Genomic DNA, 17083 nt, shown 5'->3' with positions numbered 1-17083 from the left:
TCTTTTTGCAGTGCGTTTGTGTTATACCTCTCTGTCTTTTAAGCCTAGACACTAAGTATTAAATCCTGCCCCCTAATCCCTGCACCAGTGGCAAATAGAAGAATGCCTTCCCAATTTGGACACGGCCTTGCTTCATCCCTTTCTCAAAGCTTCCGTACCTTCGCACAATCCCAGTTTTGTAACATTAAAGGCCAAGAAGCTGAAGAGCCTGGGAAAGGTTCAAATGCACAGGCTTCTGAGTGGTGCTGCAGAGGCCTTTGACCACTTGGTGTCAGCTTCAAAGGCACTGAGGATGGAGAAGAGGTGGAGGCACCTTTTCTTATCAGCTTCTGGGAGTGTTTAGGGTGTAGGTTATACTGGAGCAGCAAACAACCCACATGTCTCAGTGGCTTAAAGCAATTTATTTCCCAGTGGAGTCAAACATTATTATAGTTATCAGGAGCTCTGCTCATGACCGACGCTCAGGGCCAGGTTGAGGAGCAGTCCTCATTTGGAAAATTGCTGGGTCGTTCTGCCAGAGGGCACCTAAGAGAGCTCTGGAGGACCTCACAGAGGCAGTGATGCTCAGCATGGAAGTGATGGCAGCCTCCTTTCTAACATGGTCAGAACTCCTCACACGGCCCCTCTTGGCCACAGGTGTGTTTGGCCAACAGCACTAAGGGCTCCTAGGGAGAGGAGTGGGACACAGATATGCCTGTGGGATCCCCTGCCCTTTCTCCCTTCTGCCTTTCTCCTTCTCCCACTGGCTTCCCCCTGGCCATTCTGAACCTCAGTGTTCCTTAAATCCCAGCTCTGTATTTCTTTGAAGTGTTCCCTGACCATTCTAGACAGTTGTGAACTCTCTTTTATGAGCTTCTTTGGGACTGAAAATGAAAGTGACGGGGAAGAAGATGGGCACTTTCTGACAGAAGAGTAGTAGAATCTCAGAACCTGGAAGGAAGTTTAGAAATCATTTGGTTCCGTCCTTTTCTATTACAGACGGGGAAAATAAAGCCCAGAGTATTTAAGCCAGCTGCTGGCAGCACTGGAACCAGAACCCAGGTCTCTAGCTCAGTGTATTCTAACTACTCCAGTGACTGCCAATCTCTTTCCTCATTTCTTCTTATAATATTTGAGAGGAATTCTCTTTTTTTTTTGCGGTACACGGGCCTCTCACTGCTGTGGCCTCTCCCGTTGCGGAGCACAGGCTCCGGACGCGCAGGCTCAGCGGCCATGGCTCACGGGCCCATCTGCTCCACGGCATGTGGGATCTTCCCGGACCGGGGCACGAACCCGTGTCCCCTGCATCGGCGCCACCAGGGAAGCCCTTTTTTCTTTTAAATAAATCATATTTAAATACAAATATTATTTGGACATGGTAGCTTTCTATTGCTACTTAGTGTCTCTGAGATAAATTGAGTACTGATCCCAGGCATGTAGTTCGTACCTCCTTTTAAATCATATCCCTTACTGACCAGTGGTGTGTAATAGGTGGGGGTGGTAGCTTGCCAAATTATAGATAATTCCTCGGATGAGCTGTTGAATAGCCTGCATCTGGTATTGTTAAGTAGTAATGCTGTAGTGTTTGTTAGAGAGCAGGAGGCATATTTTGCAGAATGTTCTGCTTTAAATTTATGAAATCGTTTTACTGTTTCTACAAAAGAAAGTATTTCAGTGTGCATTAAATCTATTTTACAGAAAATTTCTGAGTTCATAGGACAGTTGTTAACTCACAGTGAATCATTTTGACTTTCAAAGGGTTGTTTTATAGGACTGCTAATTCAGACTTCTAATGATTGACCATTTAGTGATTCATTCAATAAATATTTTTAAAGTACCTGCTCTGTGAACAAGATACATAGAGGTTACCTTCTAGTGGAGAAATTACATAACACATAAATAAGTAAATTATAGCTTGTGATAAGAATTAAGAAGGAAATAATGGTGGTGATTAAATGAGTTACATGTAAAGCCCTTAGAATGTTCCTGGCATGTGGTAGGTCCTCAGTTGTATGAGCTATTACTATTTATTTTTCATTCATTCATTCAGTAGCCATGTATCGAAGGCCTACTGTGGTTCAAGAGTGATGGCACATAGAAAAGATGAAGTCGAAGTTCATTCTTTCATTTATTTTTGGCTGTGTTGGGTCTTCATTGCTGCACGCGGGCTTTCTCTAGCTGTGGCGAGCAGGGGCTACTCTTCATTGCAGATCGCGGGCTTCTCACTGCAGTGGCTTCTCTTGTTGCGGAGCAGGGGCTCCAGGCGTGCAGGCCTCAGTAGTTGTGGTGCACGGGCTCAGTAGTTGTGGCTCGTGGGCTCCAGAGCGCAGGCTCAGTAGTTGTGGTGCACGGGCTTAGCTGCTCTGCAGCATGTGGGATCTTCCAGGGCCAGGGCTCAAACTCGCGTCCCCTGCGTTGGCAGGCAGGTTCCTAACCACTGTGCCACCAGGGAAGCCCTGAAGTTCTTTTTTGAATGGCTTTGGAATAACAAGCGGGATTTGATTAGACAGGGAGAAGGGGGGAAAGCATTCTAAGTAAAGGACAAGAGCATGAACATAGCTTGGAAGCAAAAGTAAGCAACGACGTTTGGTGGACAGTGAGACAGTGAGAAACTGAGCTTGAATGGGGTGGATGTATTATGTTGGGGAATTAACATAATACATCTTATGGCACTGATGTCATGGAAGCCACGGTGTTTAGGGTTGGAACTGACTGCATGGGTTATATCATTCAGCTTCTCATCCATCTTGACAATTTAAAAGATGGTTTAGTATACCCTATGCAGTACATGTACCAGGATTTGTCTAATACTTTTTATTACTAGTATTTTAGTTGTTTTCCCATTCTTTGCTGTTATAAATATTGCTGTAATCAACACCTTCAGGTATATTATTTTTTCTTTCTTTTATTTCCTATGGGTAAAATTCAAGGTATAGAATTTGAATAATGTTACAAACCCCCTTTTTTTTTTTTTTTTTTTTGCGGTACGCGGGCCTCTCACTGCTGTGGCCTCTCCCATTGTGGAGCACAGGCTTCGGATGCGCAAGCTCAGAGGCCATGCCTCACGGGCCCAGCCGCTCCGCGGCATGTGGGATCCTCCCGGACCGGGGCACGAACCCGTGTCCCCTGCATCGGCAGGTGGACTTTCAACCACTGCGCCACCAGGGAAGCCCCAATCCAGTGTTTTTTGTTTTTTTTTTAATTTTTTTTTAATTTATTTTTTTGCGGTACGCGGGCCTCTCACTGTTGTGGCCTCTCCCGTTGCGGAGCACAGGCTCCGGATGCGTAGGCTCCGGACACGCAGGCTCAGCGGCCATGGCTCACGGGCCCAGCCGCTACGCGGCATGTGGGATCTTCCCGGACTGGGGCACGAACCCGTGTCCCCTGCATCGGCAGGCGGACTCTCAACCACTGCGCCACCAGGGAAGCCCCCCAATCCAGTGTTTTTTTTTTTTTTTTTTTTCTTTTTGCGGTATGCGGGCCTCTCACTGTTGTGGCCCCTCCCGTTGCGGAGCACAGGCTCCGGACGTGCAGGCCCAGCGGCCATGGCTCACGGGCCCAGCCGCTCCGCGGCATATGGGATCCTCCCAGACCGGGGCACGAACCCGTATCCCCTGCATCGGCAGGCGGACTCTCAACCACTGCGCCACCAGGGAGGCCCAATCCAGTGTTTTTTAAATTGCGTTAGCTTTAAATATTGTTTGTTGGTCTTTTAAATATTTATATTTTAAAATCTTTTGCTTGTCATTCATCTATAGCTCTGATAAATCTATAGCTCTAGTTCACTTTTTGCTAGTTTTTCTAGGATATTTTAAAAAACAATTCCACTGTAATTTATTTGAGTTTTACCGTTTCATTTTGAATACTTCTAATTATTAGAAAGTTTATTATGCTGTTTAAATATAATTTTTTAAAGCTCTGTTTTAACCCATAGCAAACATCTTAGAAGAAACCCTGACATCTGTTTGTAAAGCAAGAGAGGGCAGGGCATGAAGCTTAAGCTTTACTGAGGTTTTTAACATATCAGTTAACCTAAGGGTTGAAAGCACATAGAAGCTAATAAGCAGGGAAGTTTTTGTTTGGGGAAAAATAGTCCAAAGCAGCTTTATCCCTGCTTTTGCTTTTCCGTCTTTCTGACTTTGCCCCAGGAAGAGGAATGGAGCAAGGAAATTGTGGGAAATATGGATATCCCCTAACTGGACATGGATTCTGGAAAAGCCAACTAGAGCTACCTTTCTGGTTTCCTGGTAATCTAAGTACAGAGAACAGGTCATTTGTCAGAGAGAAGACTAAAGTGTGGAGGCAGGCCATCTGCTTGGGGTGAAATCATTCTGGGCCGACAGAAAGTACAGTGGCTAGGGATTCGCACGCGGCTCTAACTGGCTCTGGCTTACTTGTATACAGCTGGTCAACTCTTCTTTACAGTTAGCTACCATAAGACCTGTTATTTATACTATAAAATAGTGTTTCAAATTTGGGTTTGGGGACCTTTTGCATTAGAATTTCCTCCAGTGTTTACTGAAAATGTCCCACCCAGACTCACTGAATCTCTGGAGATTTGGTCTGTGAATCTAAAAAGAGCTCTTGAGAGATTTTGAGGCAACCAGAGTTTGAGTATCAGTTCCTAAAGGCTGTCATGGAGGTACCACAAACCATATAGAGACTGATGCTGCCATTTATTAATAAACAGCCTTTCTAGGCTGCTTTGGAAACACAAACATATAAAGAGATGGCAGCGTTTTTGATGTAGTGGCAGCATGACATAAACTTTAATAAAGTCTGGAGTGACACCTCAAAAAATGAAAACCATAAAAGCAGCCATCTGTCATCAACAGACCAACCACTCTCTCTTTTTTTTTTTTTTTTTTTTTTTTTCTTTTTGCGGTATGCGGGCCTCTCACTGTTGTGGCCTCTCCCGTTGCGGAGCACAGGCTCCGGATGCGCAGGCCCAGCGGCCATGGCTCACGGGCCCAGCCGCTCCGCGGCATATGGGATCCTCCCAGACCGGGGCACGAACCCGTATCCCCTGCATCGGCAGGCGGACTCTTAACCACTGCGCCACCAGGGAGGCCCCAACCACTCTCTCTTTTAGCATTAATGAAGCACACCTTACTTGTCTTCGTCTTATACTATCAAACATTGCGGAACTTTAAAAAAGTGAGCTGTATATATATATTTTTATTCCAGTTGCCGTGGCCACGTACTGTCACAGAACGGTTGTTGGATGAGATGTTTGATAGCACTGCATCCCGGTTTCTGGCTGTCTTGGAGGCTCTCTCTGACTCAAATCGGCGAACACTACAAGCTGGACCTGTTGTTACAGATGAAGTAGAAGTTCGTGATGTTGTCTCAGAACTGTTTATAGCAGGGAAAGAACTTTTAATAAGTAAATATGTTGTTAAAATAATATTTTATGGTAGAACATGAATAACAAAAATTTTAGCACGGTAGTCCATACCTAAGAAACTGATACCGATTTTTATTGATCTTGAATTCAGCAACCTTGCTAGACTCAATGGATAATTCAGATAATGTATTAGTAGATTTTCTTTTGGATTTTTTATGTATACAATCATATTATGTGTGAATAATGACAATTCTGTTTCTTTCCAATTCTTAACCTTTTAATTTCTTCTTTCTTGCATTTCTTGACTTATTTTGCACTAGTTAGGCTCTCCAGTAAAACATGGGCTGGAAGTGGTGATAGCAGATATCCTTGTCTCATTTATGATCTCAGATGGAAAGCTTTCAGTATTTTATCATTAATTTTGATATTTGCTGAAAGATATTTTTAGATACCCTGTTTGAGATTAATGAAGTTTCTTTTATTCTTGGTTTGCTAAGAGTTTTGTTTGTTTTTAATCCTGAATAGTTGTTGAATTTTATCAAAACTTTTTAATGGGTTTATTGAGATATATTGAGTTAATCAAATGGATTTGTCTTTTATTTCTATTAATGTGATACATTACATTGATTGCTTATCTAATTTTTAATTACTCCATATTTTTGGAATAAACTTAATCTGGCAGTGAGGAATATCCTTTTGATATATTGCTTGATTTTCTTGCTAATGTTTAATATTTCTGCTTCTCTGTTCATGAGAGAGATTTCCTTATAATATCCTTTTTGGGTTTTGCCCTCAAGGTCGTGTTGGCCTCATAATAAGAGTTGAGAGTTCTGCCCTCTTTTTCTGTTATCTGGAGGAGTTTGTGTCAGATTTGTGTTATTTCTTCTCAAATGTTTGAATTTGCTGGTGAAGGCATTTGGACCTGGAATTCTCTTTGTGGAAATGTTTTTAACTATGGATTACATTTCTTCCATAGATATAAAATGATTTAGAATTTCTTTTCATTTTAAAAAAAACTTCCGGGGCCTCCCTGGTGGCGCAGGTGGTTGGGAGTCCGCCTGCCGATGCAGGGGATGCGGGTTCGTGCCCCGGTCTGGGAGGATCCCGTATGCCGCGGAGCGGCTGGGCCCGTGAGCCATGGCCGCTGAGCCTGCGCGTCCGGAGCCTGTGCTCCGCAACGGGGGAGGCCACAGCAGTGAGAGGCCCGCATACCGCAATAAATAAATAAATAAATAAATAAATAAATAAATAAATAAAAAATAAAAAAAACTTCCGTTTGGTAAATAGTACTTTGATTTTATCTATATTTTAAAATTTTCATAAAATCGTTTGTAACATCATGATGATCATCTAAGTGAGCTTAGGATGTGCGTGTGTGTGTGCATGTGTGCACCCATCTGAGGGCAGGGAGCCTCTGTGCCGCAGTTTGGGCTCATCTTTTCCTCACAAGGAAGGTACGAGATCTCAGAGGAGAATTCCCTTGACTTCCTTCACCCACACCTGAAAATTTACCTTCATCCACTGTCTGTCAGTAAAGTGGAAGGAATGTTCCTTCTCCTCCTCTTTAGGTCTTTGGGCCTAATCTCTGCAAACTGCCCGTCATCCCTATCCAGCTTCCTCCCCTGTATTTCTTCCTCTTGTTAGAGTCAGATTTATTGAAGGAGTTGTCTGTTTTCACTGTCCCAAATTCTTTCCTTCCTGCTTGTACTTGGCGGTCTTCTGTCATGGACAGAGAGTGTCAGGGACAACCTCCTTATTGTTCAATTTGAAAGTCAGTGTTTTTCTTCCCTTTGCTCTCTGTAGTATTTGTTGCTGTTGACTACTCCGTTCTCTTTAAACGCTCTCCCTTGCAGCCTTTGCTCCCGCGGCCCTTCTCTTACTTGTTGGGGTTCCTTGCTGCTCTGTCCTAGGCAGCCGTCTGTTGCCCATTCACTGTGGATATGTAATGATGACTCTAAAGCTATATCCCTATTTGAGATCTCTTTTCCGAGCTCCCGGTCTGTAATATCTAGCTGTCTGTTTCACTAGTCAACTCTTGCTAATCCTCTCTTTTTGAGACTCCATGTTCCTCCCTCTGGGGTGGCCTTCCCTGACCAACCTCCTACTCCAGACCTCTGTCCGATGCCTTTCTTACTTGTCCACACAGCACCAAGGTATTTGCCCCCTAAGATTCCTTGTTGCCCCCACCTGCGTGCGAGCTCTGTGAAGGTAGGGGTTGTGTTTGTGTCTTTTCCGTTGTTTACCTAGCCTGGCAGTGTCTGACATTTAATATTTAGTAAATATTTCTTTGCACAAATGACATCCAAACCTCTCTCTTTCCTTTTCTAGTGTCAAACACCAGTGCAGATGGCATGCTTGATTTTCCAAAATCTTCTCTTCTGGAACTTATTATAAGAAGGAAAAATGTTATTTCTGTGGATGCTGCCGTGAAATTTATAAAACTAGCTTTTACTTATGAGGAATGGAGTTTATTTGAATCTGCAGCTGGGCAGCTTATTGATTTTCTCCAGGTAATATATGCAAAGTAGTTACTTTGTTTTTATTTTATTAACATGACACTGAAGTAATTAATCGTGGGATATACTTTTCTTAGAGGCAGGATGACCCAGAGTCAAAGAAAGCAGAGAAAGATTTAATTCTTCTTATTGCAATAGAACCTTTAATCAACGTAAAGAGAAACAAAAGTTTGATCTTTCCCCTCGAAAACTACAAAGGAGGTCAAGTTTACAGTAAAAAAATTGCTCTTCATGGTGAGTATTTATTTGCATTTTTGAAAAATTAAGATGACTTTATGTGCTCTCTACAGGTGAGGTGAGAGAAAGAATGTTCAAGGCAGAGGGAGCAGGAAGTGTAAAGGCCCTGCGTGAGAGTGTGCTTGATTGTTGAAAGAATAGCAAGGAGGCATGTATGGTTGGAGTGCGCTAGTGGTGGTGCTGGCATTTGAGAATGAGGTAGGAGGTGAGCTCAGGGAAATAGCTGGGTGCCTGGTCTTGCAGGTTCCTAGGCCTTGTAAGGATGCTGGATTTTATTTTGAGTCATGGTTTTGAGTAGAAGAATGAGGCTCTACTTAGCTGCTACCTTATCAGTGAGAGGCCAGCAGGGCAGCAAATCAAATCTATCAGTTCACTTTGGTAAGGGAAGGTTTGGTGGTCTCCTCTCTGTTTCCAGCATGCAGAGTTTTCCATTCTGAAAAGTCATTGTGTATATAATTGAAAATCTGCAGCCTCTGTTTTTTAGAGAATTATTTAATCCTATACTTTTATGTTATCATATTCTTAAGGCATTGAATGGCTGCTAAATTGTGGTAAATAATTTGTACCAAGTAACGATGCTTTTTTTTTTTCTTCTAATGGTTTCTGAATAGATACCTTTGTTATTTTTATTTCAACTGCCCTATATGTTTTAATATTATAAACCTTCTCAATTCCATTATGGACATAGTTGGCATACAGATTGCAGATTAGTGAAAATATTAATAGTCCATTTTAATTGAATTAGAGCCTACTTAGATTAGTTTTCACATAGAAGCATTTAAAGTGTCTTATTGATATACTATTTGCCCAGATATCATGTATGTCACTTTTGTAGAATTTCTGTGTTTCTATGCCTTTTCTATTTGAAATTTTGTAACGAAATTTTTTCTTTCATTTTCCTGTATTTTATAAATTGAGATACTTCTGTGAAGACTTGTGGATATTCAGAAGACATTTTCCATTTGGCGGCAACCTTGTATTCCTGTGTCTGTGGCTCTCCACAGGTGAAAAAGCTATTTTGGATAATTTGTAATAGTGTCAAAGGAGGCTCTTTTACTTAATTTAAAGCCAGATTTAAAAATCACAGGAATTTCACCTTGCTGAATTTCTGTATTGTTTAATCATTAGAAGAAGAGATCAATTTATACCCCGACTTGTAATTTTAAATTTGTCTTTATATTGTCATCATTTTGGGCATCAGTCTCTTCCTTCTTGGGAAATTCCAAGGCTAGCTATATTTCTTTTTTTTTTTTTGCCAGATTTATTCTTAAACTTAAGACTCGTTCTAACATCTATTTTCTCTAACATATGATTTTCTTATTTTTTTCTTGTATATATGTATAGTTTTTCTTCTTTCTTGCATTTTTAAACATCTTTATTGGAGTATAATTGCTTTACAATGGTGTGTTAGTTTCTGCTGTATAACAAAGTGAATCAGCTATACATATACCTACATCCCCATATCTCCTCCCTCTTGCTTCTTTCTCCCACTCTCCCTATCCTACCCCTCTAGGTGGACACAAAGCACTGAGGAGGTTAGCTATATTTCTATTGATGAAGGAAATGAGGCAGTGGTTTTAGTGAGAGTTAATATTCCTAAAATACTGCTTTCCAGTCCCTGAGTACAAAGCCTGGTTATTATTTGGAGTCACTTAGCACACAATGGCCAGTATTTAGAAATGATGATTTGTGGGTATGGATATTTAAGCAAAACTAGTACAGCACTGGTTTTAAACTGAATTCCAGGGACCCCCGCACCCCACCCCGCCCAGAGCTTCTCTGAGGCTCCTCAGGAGCCAGCTTTAGGTCATAACACCCTAAACTGTTCCTATTAGTTTTTGAGATTCTGAGGGAATTTCCTTTGAAAATTTGGTTTTACTGTTATAAAAAAATGTTTGAAAACCACAGTTATAGAGCATTATATTAACTATTGTTCAGGCAAGTGAAACACAGTAAGGGACTTGAGAAGTTCCACTCTTATAATATTTTCTATTCCTTCATTTATTAGTTTGTTATAACCTGTGACAGGTGTTTAATTTTTGAAAGAAAGGTATTTGATAGCAAATATACTTATTATAGTGGGCAAACCAAACCAAAAAATTCCAGTCAAGGCTGAAAAGCGCATGAAATTTTCATCTTTCTGCTTTTTAAAAAACCATGTGTATCTTAGTTCAGTTCAATTCAGTAAACATTTTTTGAGCTCTGTTATGTTCCCAAGCACTGTACTAAGGTACCGCATATGCGAAATAAGTCTTAGAGCTGCCCCAAAGGAGCTCGAGGTTTGATATATTTTAATCATAAACTCATTATCTTTCTAGTTCATATACAGTGAATAACTTTATTTTCCTTTTGGAAAGAGCCAAAGTAACTGAACTGAGAGGAGATATACTTGATTTGGGTCATCTGTTGATATCCAATGTGATGTTCAGTTTAGTTCCTTCATGTCTCTCTTTTCTTTTTGTCCATAACCTTTCCCAGCTCCCCATTCCCTTTCCCCTTATTAGTTTCTCTACCTCTCCATTCTTTATTATTTATTTATTTATTTATTTATTTATTTATTTTTGGCTGTGTTGGGCCTTTGTTGCCGCACACGGGCTTTCTCTAGTTGCGGCGAGTGGGGGCTACTCTTCATTGTGGTGCGCGGGCTTCTCATTGCGGTGGCTTCTCATTGCGGAGCACGGGCTCTAGGCGCACAGGCTTCTGTAGTTGTGGCACGTGGGCTCAGTAGCTGTGGCTCATGGGCTCTAGAGCTCAGGCTCAGTAGTTGTGGTGCACGGGCTTAGTTGCTCCATGGTATGTGGGATCTCCCTGGACCAGGGATTGAATCGTGTCCCCTGCCTTAGCAGGCGGATTCTTAACTACTGCACCACCAGGAAAGTCCCTTCTTTATTATTTTAATACAGAAATTTTAAAAAGAAAGAAGTATATACACACTTCAAATCTGGATGAAACTGGTAGGTTTATACAACTTGCCTAAAAGTATTTGGAACTGTTCTTTTTAGAGAGGTCAAATAGCCTAGAGCAGTTAAGAGTGAGGTCTCTAGAGCTAGACTGCTTGGGTTTGGATCCTGGCTCTGCTACTTTCTTTCATTTTATCTTAGGAAAATCCACTTCATTTTGTTGTGCTTCAGTTTGCTCATCTGTAAAGTGGGGATGATAGTAATAGTACTCACTTCATAGATTGTAATGGGGATTAAATGAGCTGGTATATGTCTTAGTCTATTCGAGCTTCTATAACAAAGATACCCTAGACTGGTTGGCTTACACAACAAACATTTATTTCTCACAGTTCTGGAGGCTGAGAAATCAAGGCATCATCTGCCTCCTGGTTCATAGATGGCTGTCTTCTTGCTGTGTCGTCACTTGGCAGAAAGGAGTCTCTCACTCTCTTTCTGGGGTCCCTTTTATAAGGGCACTATTCTCATTCATGAGGGCCCCACCCTCATACCAGTTGCCTCCTAAAGGCACCTCCTAATACCATTGCTTTGGGAGTTAGGAATTCAACATAAGAATTTTGAGTTGACACAAACATTCAGTTCACTGCAGTAAGTATAAAGCTCTGAGAATGTTGCCTGGCACACATTAAATGTTGTATACCTATATCTCTATATCTTACTGTTCTTACCAATTTACTTTACCACTTTTGTTTTCAGAATGCTCAGCCTGATAAAGAAATCGTTGTGGACATGATAATGTTCCTATGGCAGAAGTGCAAAGTAGGAATTCAGCGGATCAATGTGTCCAGAAATGACTATGCAAAATTCACCCAGAAAATCAGTACTAATAAAGTATTCCTTTTTGTTTCTCTTCATATGCTTTTTGTTATTGCTAATTTAATTTGTGATGCACATTTCAAACCTAAATTTTCCCTGTTTACCCACCCGCATAATTATCAATACTATTCTTTAAATGTAGTGGTGAGTGAGCCTTTCCTTTAAGTGTATTCCCTGCACTTCTGCCCCAATTTAATTTTGGGAAGCAGGGAGGTGTTTCAGGTTTTTAAGGGAGGAGTAAATACAGTATGTTTCAGGTTATGTGAACTTGGATATATTCATTAAGAAGATTAATAATAGAAAATACAAGTAAGGCATTTCAGTTTTTTTGGTAATAATATCAATAGTATATTTTTGAGCTCTCTCCTTTGGAAAGGAGAAAGTTGAACAGGTGAATATTATAACCTGGAAACTTAGGGGAGAATATTTTAACAATAACACAGTCTTCTATGATTCTGAGGCCTCCTAAGGTTAGCTACATAAGGTTGCATGGGCATGATTTTATCATATAGTTTAATAAACTAATGATGTGGGTGCATAAACGTTGTTTTCTCATTTTAGCTCCCAAACTGTGATGGCTAATTTTATGTGCTAAGCTTTGGGGTTATAGACATGAAAGACAGCTTCCAAGGCACCCAGCATGGAACTTGAAACACCCACTTCCCCCTCACTATTTTGGATGCCTTTGATAGTGATCTTAACTGCTGCTTTTTGAAGGGAGAATGAGAATTTTGAAGATACAGATAATCTTCACTGATATATATATATATATATATATATATAAACCATATGATAAATTTTCCATTATGGCTATAGATATGCAGACTGTAAGCTTAAGTAAATCTTCTTTGTGAATTTATATCAACAGATGGATCATTAAATATCATCTTATTAGGATTATTGATCTTTATATTACTTATAGTTAATATCAACTAATAAGGAGGAGTACCTGTATAGTATTCCATATGATTAGAAGATGGTGATTTCAAGGAAGTACTAAGTTTTACAAAATGTGACTCTTTCTACAATGTAGTTACTTTCAACTGATTATACTGTGTATTTTCTCTTTTTAGTGGGTTTATCTTCTGTGGCAGATAAATGAAATAATTCACTGCTATAAAATGGAAGACATTGATGTTGTGGTGGTGGCAGAGGTCGCATTACGATTAAGTGAAATATTGGAGTCTTTAGGAAACCCAAGAAGAAAATTTAAAAATTTTCTAGGTAAAATATTGAATGAAAAAATATGAGGTCATTAATATATATATATACATATGAATACATAAGTATAAATTGTACTGCTGGTTAACATCTGTTAATGGAAACTAGGCATTTCAGTATTGTGCTTCAGTGATGATTTATAATCAAAGATAGAAATAATATAGGTTCGACCAAGTTGATGTTAAAAAAAGGTCATATGCTCTGTGGTTCAGTGTCAGAGGAAACTCTTTGTGTCTTGAATTCACTCAGATGTTTCCCTTCTCCGTTCCTCATGTCCACCTACCCCTGTCTCTCTCCCTCCCCCATTCTTCCTTTTTTCTTTTCTCTCCTCCCTTTTATCCTACTCCCTCCCCTTCCATTTCCCTCTAGAGTGATGCTTCATGAAGGAAGAGAGCGTGTTCAGGTCACCGTTTTATCCTTGGTACCAGCACATTGCCTGACACAGAGGAGGAGCTCAGATGAATGTTTGTTGAATCAATCCATGGCCTTCTACCTTTTGTCTCCTTTTTGTCTCTCTTCTGATTCCCTCCTTTGAAAATTCTCCTTCTTTCTTCATTTATTCTGTTGCCTCTCTTCTTTTCCCTTTCTTCTTATCTTCTTCCTCTGTTTGCCCCATTTCCCACTCACTCGCCTCCTCTCCCTGTCCCAACCCCTTCCTGCCATTACTCTGTTCTCCTTCCAGGAGGAGACTTCTCTCAGGATTGGTCTGCCCTCCTCGTTCTTTCTTCTGCCTGTGGTTGAACCCCTGAATTATCTGTTTCATTAGGTAACTTCCATATAGAAAATGAGGTGGGGGAGACATGTGGGTGTCTACTTTCCTATTTCACCCCATTTACTGAATGTGTATGACGTGTGAGGGATTTGGTAATAATTACTGTAATAATTGTTTTCCCAGAGATTTGCTAATCTGGCTCTGCCTGTTCTCGGTTGTTGAGTGCAGCTTTGCAGATGGAATTTGACAGCCATAGTTCTCAAACTTTGATCGGTATCAGTATCTCTTGGGAACTTGTTAAAAATACAAGGCCCAGGCTTATCATACTTCACCTAACCTGGGCCTTCCTAGTCCTCATTAGCTTACCAGGAGATTTTGATACGCATCAAAACTTGAGGACCACTGGTTAGAGGTCTCTGGCTATCTAACACTTTCAGTGGCTTGAAGTCATGTTTTTGACACATCCTGTCTTAAAATGCTTTTCCCTTTTTAAAAACTTTTATTATGTAGAATTTCAAATATAGAGAGGTGAAATAAGTCACTGAGTATGCATCATCCAGTACCAATAATTATGAATATTTTGTTAATCTTATTTCATCTCTCCTGACAACACTTTCTTTTTTCCCAGTGTTTTAAAGCAGATATCATGTCATTTCACCAGCAAATACCTCAGCATATATGCATGTATGTGTTGTGTGTGTATGTGTTGTGTGTTGGTCTGTCTATCTAACAGATAAGGTTTTTTTTTCTTTTTATAAAACCACCATGTTACTGTTATTACACCTTACAAAATAAGCAAAAAATTCTTGTGTCCCTGATTGTATTAAAAATGTCTTAAGTTGGTTTGTTCCAATCAGGATCCAAACAGTCCCACACATTTAATTTTCTTATGTGTCTCTTAAGTCTCTCTCTGTAACCTGTAGCAGTTCCCCCTCTCCTTACTCCCGAAGAAATTGAATTATCCCCCTGTAGGATTTCCCACATACTTGATTTGGCTGTTTCTATTTTTGTTGTGTTGATTAACTTGTTTCTCTACCTGGTAATTAGATCTACCAGGTTGCCTGTATTCAAGTGATACATTTTCAAAAAGTATTCTTTCCAGTATCTTATTTTTGGGGGGGCGAGCATACTTCATGCATACTCCCTATTGCATTGCATCAGGAGCCATGTAATGCCTGGTTGTCCCACTTGTTATGATGTAAAGATTTACCAGTGAGTTCAGGTGTTGTCAGCTTGACTCTTTTCCTAGGTTGTTTTCCCCAGAAGCAGATTCTGAGACAAGGAGTTGAGTGTAGTAGTTTATTTGGAATGTGATCCAGGGAAGCAGGGTGGTGGGGTGAAATGAGACAGAGAAGGAAAGGAAGCGAATACAAGTTACAGAAAGTTCATGAGAAGGCTGCTGTTGTGGGTACAGGGCTTATTCCCACGAGGGACCTCTAGGAGACTGTATAGAACATGCCTCAGAGAGCTGGGAGGTTGTGGTATTTGTACCTTTATTGTCATTGGTTGAAGGCTACTGGAGGAGGGGTAAGTAAGCCAGGAGGGGCTTCTAACTTCTATCATTCCATCTGCATTTATTCTATTGATACCTTAAGTGAAGAACTTACTTCATCAACTGTTTGGTTACTCTGGTTATTTTTGATTATGTGGTAGATACTATATTTCCTAAATATTTTATAAAAGTAATTTGAAGCCTTAGATGATCTGTTCTTCCAGGGAAGATTTATGCTTGCTTTTACCAGATGCATGAAGGCACTACTGCTCGAGGGTCCCATTATTCCAATTTGAGAGATTAAGATAATTTAAAGCTGAGATGCTCTTTCTTCGACCTATTTTCAGTTACTCTATGACTCCTAGGATGTGGCCCCTTCTGGCTTTTCACCCTTGGTAGGTCCTGGATACCAATCTCTGTTGCTGTGTCCTCTGAAGGCTGTCAAAGTACCACTCAGCTTCTCAACTTTCCTCTCCAGAATTGATGAAAGTCTTCAGTGAGAAAAGTAGCTCTAATGCCATTGTATAGTCCCTGGACTCTCTTCCCAAGATCCGGAGGATACTTCCTTCCCAAGATCCTGGCTCTGTATTGAAATTAGCGTCTTAGCTTGCAGATGGAAAAAAAATAAGTGTATTTTTCCAGGTTCCTAGCCAGCAGAATGTTTCCAGATTATCTGTTCCTGGAAGCATAAGGTCCAATTATTACTTTTTAAAAAAAATGTCTATTTCTTATTCAATTTTATTATTTTGTGTACTAGTTACTTCTGGGAGACTATTGTTTTATATTCTTCAATTATAAATGGGCTAAATACAATTTATTATACTGATCCTTTGTTAAAATGTTTCATTTCTAAAGAACTAATCAATATTAGAGCACAGTCCATTTGTAAATTTGAAAACATCTACATTTATGTCATGAGCAGTCGTCCCCATTTAGACATATAAATTTTTATAACTTTTACAACAATGTTATTCTCATTATCATATTGGCACATAAAACACAAAGTTCAAGTCATTTTTTGTATGTTAATTATGATAATCTGCTTCAAGATGTTTATTTATTCATTTGTTTATTAAATAATTCATTGTCTAATTGGAATTACTGAATAATTTTTAGACTAGGAAACTAGCATTGCCATATACATTTTTATTATTTATATTCTTCTAATTCAAGCCAGACTTCTCTGACATTTGTCTAAATTTACTGTTATTTGCTGAATGCTTTTCAGTGGACTTTCTATAGAATATATAGAAAGACCAATCTCTTTACCATAATATAACCTTGCTGATAATCAAGCTTTTTGAGTTGGTTTGCTGTATTACAAGATGCTTTTATTTATTTATTTATTTTTAGGAGTGATGGATAGGTTTATTATCTTGATTGTATTTCAAACTCAAGTGTACAGTTGAATATAGTGTTCAGTTTATTTAATTAATTTATTTAAATAGATCTTTATTGGAGTATAATTGCTTCATAATACTGTGTTAAAAATATGGAACGCTTCACGAATTTGCGTGTCATCCTTGCATAGGGGCCATGCTAATCTTCTCTGTATCATTGCAATTTTAGTATATGTGCTGCCAAAGTGAGCACTGCAAGATGCTTTTAAATTAACTTATATAAAGACAAAATGTAACTATGTGGAAGAAATAATTTGTTATTCAACTTCTAAGTGTTGAATCATTTCTAAAATCATGGGTGAAAAGATAACTAGCCTAATGTTCTTTATGATTATGATTCACTGTTATATTTCCATTTTTCTCTTTCATCCTTTTATTTTCTCTGGTCCTTCTCTTTGTTTCTCTC

The 17083-nt window shown here is 39.7% G+C and overlaps 1 protein-coding gene and 1 non-coding gene across 3 annotated transcripts in view; one reads left to right on the top strand and one right to left on the bottom strand.

Annotated features, from left to right (window-relative positions):
- Positions 1-17083, top strand: part of CFAP54 (cilia and flagella associated protein 54) — a 310560-nt gene that overhangs the window by 52832 nt on the left and 240645 nt on the right. For both annotated transcript variants that reach the window (XM_060113374.1, XM_060113373.1), the window contains exons 9-14: positions 5167-5365; positions 7655-7836; positions 7920-8076; positions 8998-9083; positions 11733-11867; positions 12926-13076. In XM_060113374.1, coding sequence (XP_059969357.1) covers positions 5167-5365; positions 7655-7836; positions 7920-8076; positions 8998-9083; positions 11733-11867; positions 12926-13076 — 910 coding nt within the window. The remainder of the gene's footprint in view (positions 1-5166; positions 5366-7654; positions 7837-7919; positions 8077-8997; positions 9084-11732; positions 11868-12925; positions 13077-17083) is intronic.
- Positions 16764-16870, bottom strand: LOC132499679 (U6 spliceosomal RNA). The gene has a single exon (XR_009533909.1). It is a non-coding gene; the product is annotated as a U6 spliceosomal RNA (small nuclear RNA).

Source organism: Mesoplodon densirostris, chromosome 11 (genome assembly GCF_025265405.1).
Source record: "Mesoplodon densirostris isolate mMesDen1 chromosome 11, mMesDen1 primary haplotype, whole genome shotgun sequence".
NCBI classification, from domain to species: domain Eukaryota; kingdom Metazoa; phylum Chordata; class Mammalia; order Artiodactyla; family Ziphiidae; genus Mesoplodon; species Mesoplodon densirostris.
Note: the sequence above shows the minus strand (reverse complement) of the source record. Positions and strands in the feature narration are given on the sequence as shown.